A 1,636-nucleotide genomic window follows, 5' to 3' on the forward strand; every position below is an offset into this window, starting at 1 on the left:
GGCACCCCTGATGAAGCTGGGTGGCACCCCTGTAGAGAAAGGCTGGTGTAAATAAATCTAGCAGGCAGGTCCTTGCAAAAAAGGGCTATTATACTCACCTTTTCAGAGTCCCCTAGGTAGCTTTGAAAGGGTTCCATACTATGTATGCTAATAAGATTATTAAATTTTTTAAAAACATTTATACATAAAATGTACAATACTAATATTTTATGAGCAAAAATATATTTCAAATAATGATGGAACGCCTTGCATATGTGTAAAATGTTTTTCTACTTTTTAAGTGTTGTTTTACATTCAATACATAATGCATGCCTGTAAGGCAATATCTTTATGCCCCAGTACTGTAATTTTCAATACAATAAAACATTTGTAAAAAATCTGTCTTTTATTTCTAGAACATTTTTCTTAAAGCTGAAACAGAAGAAGACATCTTTACACACCTTGGCCTGGAATACCTGGAACCGTGGGAGAGGAATGCATAGCAAAGACAAAATTCATAAAATTCTCTTTACTTTATCTTGTGTCACTCTACTGTCATTTTTCTCACATGTTTTGTCTCACATTTACAAAGTTGCTTTATGTCCTTCACAATATTACATACTCGAGATTAACCTCAGATATACTTTAGCGAGACATAGGCTTCCATAAAGCTAAAACACAAGCTTGCTTACATAAAAGCATTACAGATTAATTTTCCATTGTAAATGCTTCTGGAACTGTACTTGAGATTCTTGATATAAAAGGTTAAGGGCCCTGTTCCATACCTGTCCAGGGTTGTCTGGGTCATTTAGAACCAAAGAAAAATATAATAGAGTATTGTTTTTCTTGTAGAAAAGAGGTTTAAGACCAGCCAGCTTGTAGAGTGCTGCTGCCTGTATCTAATCCAGGTCCACATTTCCTCACTGATGTCTTCTACTAGTTTAAAGTTGGAATACGGGACATGGGCTCTGGGGTTTGCTGGACAGCATTGACTAAATATATATTCCTCTCTCTATGACCCAACTAGGGGATAAAAGCACAGGCCAGTGAGGAAATAAAGCACCAGAGATGTAAGCATTTTAGAAATTATAGCAAGACACCATAGGCAACCTGCTTATAACAGGGACCACTAGCAGCCAGGCAGGACCGAGGAATAGGTATGTATATCTTATTTAGTTTATCTCCTTAGGGCCGTTCACACCACAAAGAGTGCGTTCCAGACCGCTCTGCCTCAGGAACGCACTGAAATTCAACTCGGCCGCCTCCCTGCGTTTAGGGGCAAGAGGGGGCATGGAGGTGCATTGAAGTCCCTGCGCCCCCTAAATGCAGGTAGATGGCCCAGGTTGCATTCCAGTGCATTCCAGAGGCCAAACGCTCTGGAACGCACTCTTTGTGGTGTGAACCGGCCCCTAGACCAAAATGAGCAGTTAACACTTGCAGTGCAGGGGTAGCCCCACTGCAAAGGTTATTTTATTAAATTCCTGGAGTTCCTCTTTTAAGAAAACCTGTACTTAATCCATCCTGGTAGCCTTTAGCTGGCACTTTAAGGCTCCTGTATAATCAGGTTCATTATTGATTTCAGCGCCCAAGGTAACCAAATCTCAGCTCAAAGTAATCTGCAAAAATCAGTCGAGTTGCTTGAGTTGAGTGATTACCC

The 1,636-nt window shown here is 40.3% G+C and overlaps 1 protein-coding gene across 1 annotated transcript in view; it reads left to right on the top strand.

The window, feature by feature from the left end:
- Positions 1-482, top strand: part of DNTT (DNA nucleotidylexotransferase) — a 212,697-nt gene extending 212,215 nt beyond the window's left edge. The window contains exon 11 of the mRNA XM_018558898.1: positions 396-482. Within this exon, the coding sequence (XP_018414400.1) occupies positions 396-482 (87 nt within the window). The remainder of the gene's footprint in view (positions 1-395) is intronic.
- Positions 483-1,636: the final 1,154 nt, after the last annotated feature.

This window comes from Nanorana parkeri, unplaced genomic scaffold (assembly GCF_000935625.1).
Source record: "Nanorana parkeri isolate BGI_ZX_2015 unplaced genomic scaffold, ASM93562v1 scaffold366, whole genome shotgun sequence".
NCBI classification, from domain to species: Eukaryota; Metazoa; Chordata; class Amphibia; order Anura; family Dicroglossidae; genus Nanorana; species Nanorana parkeri.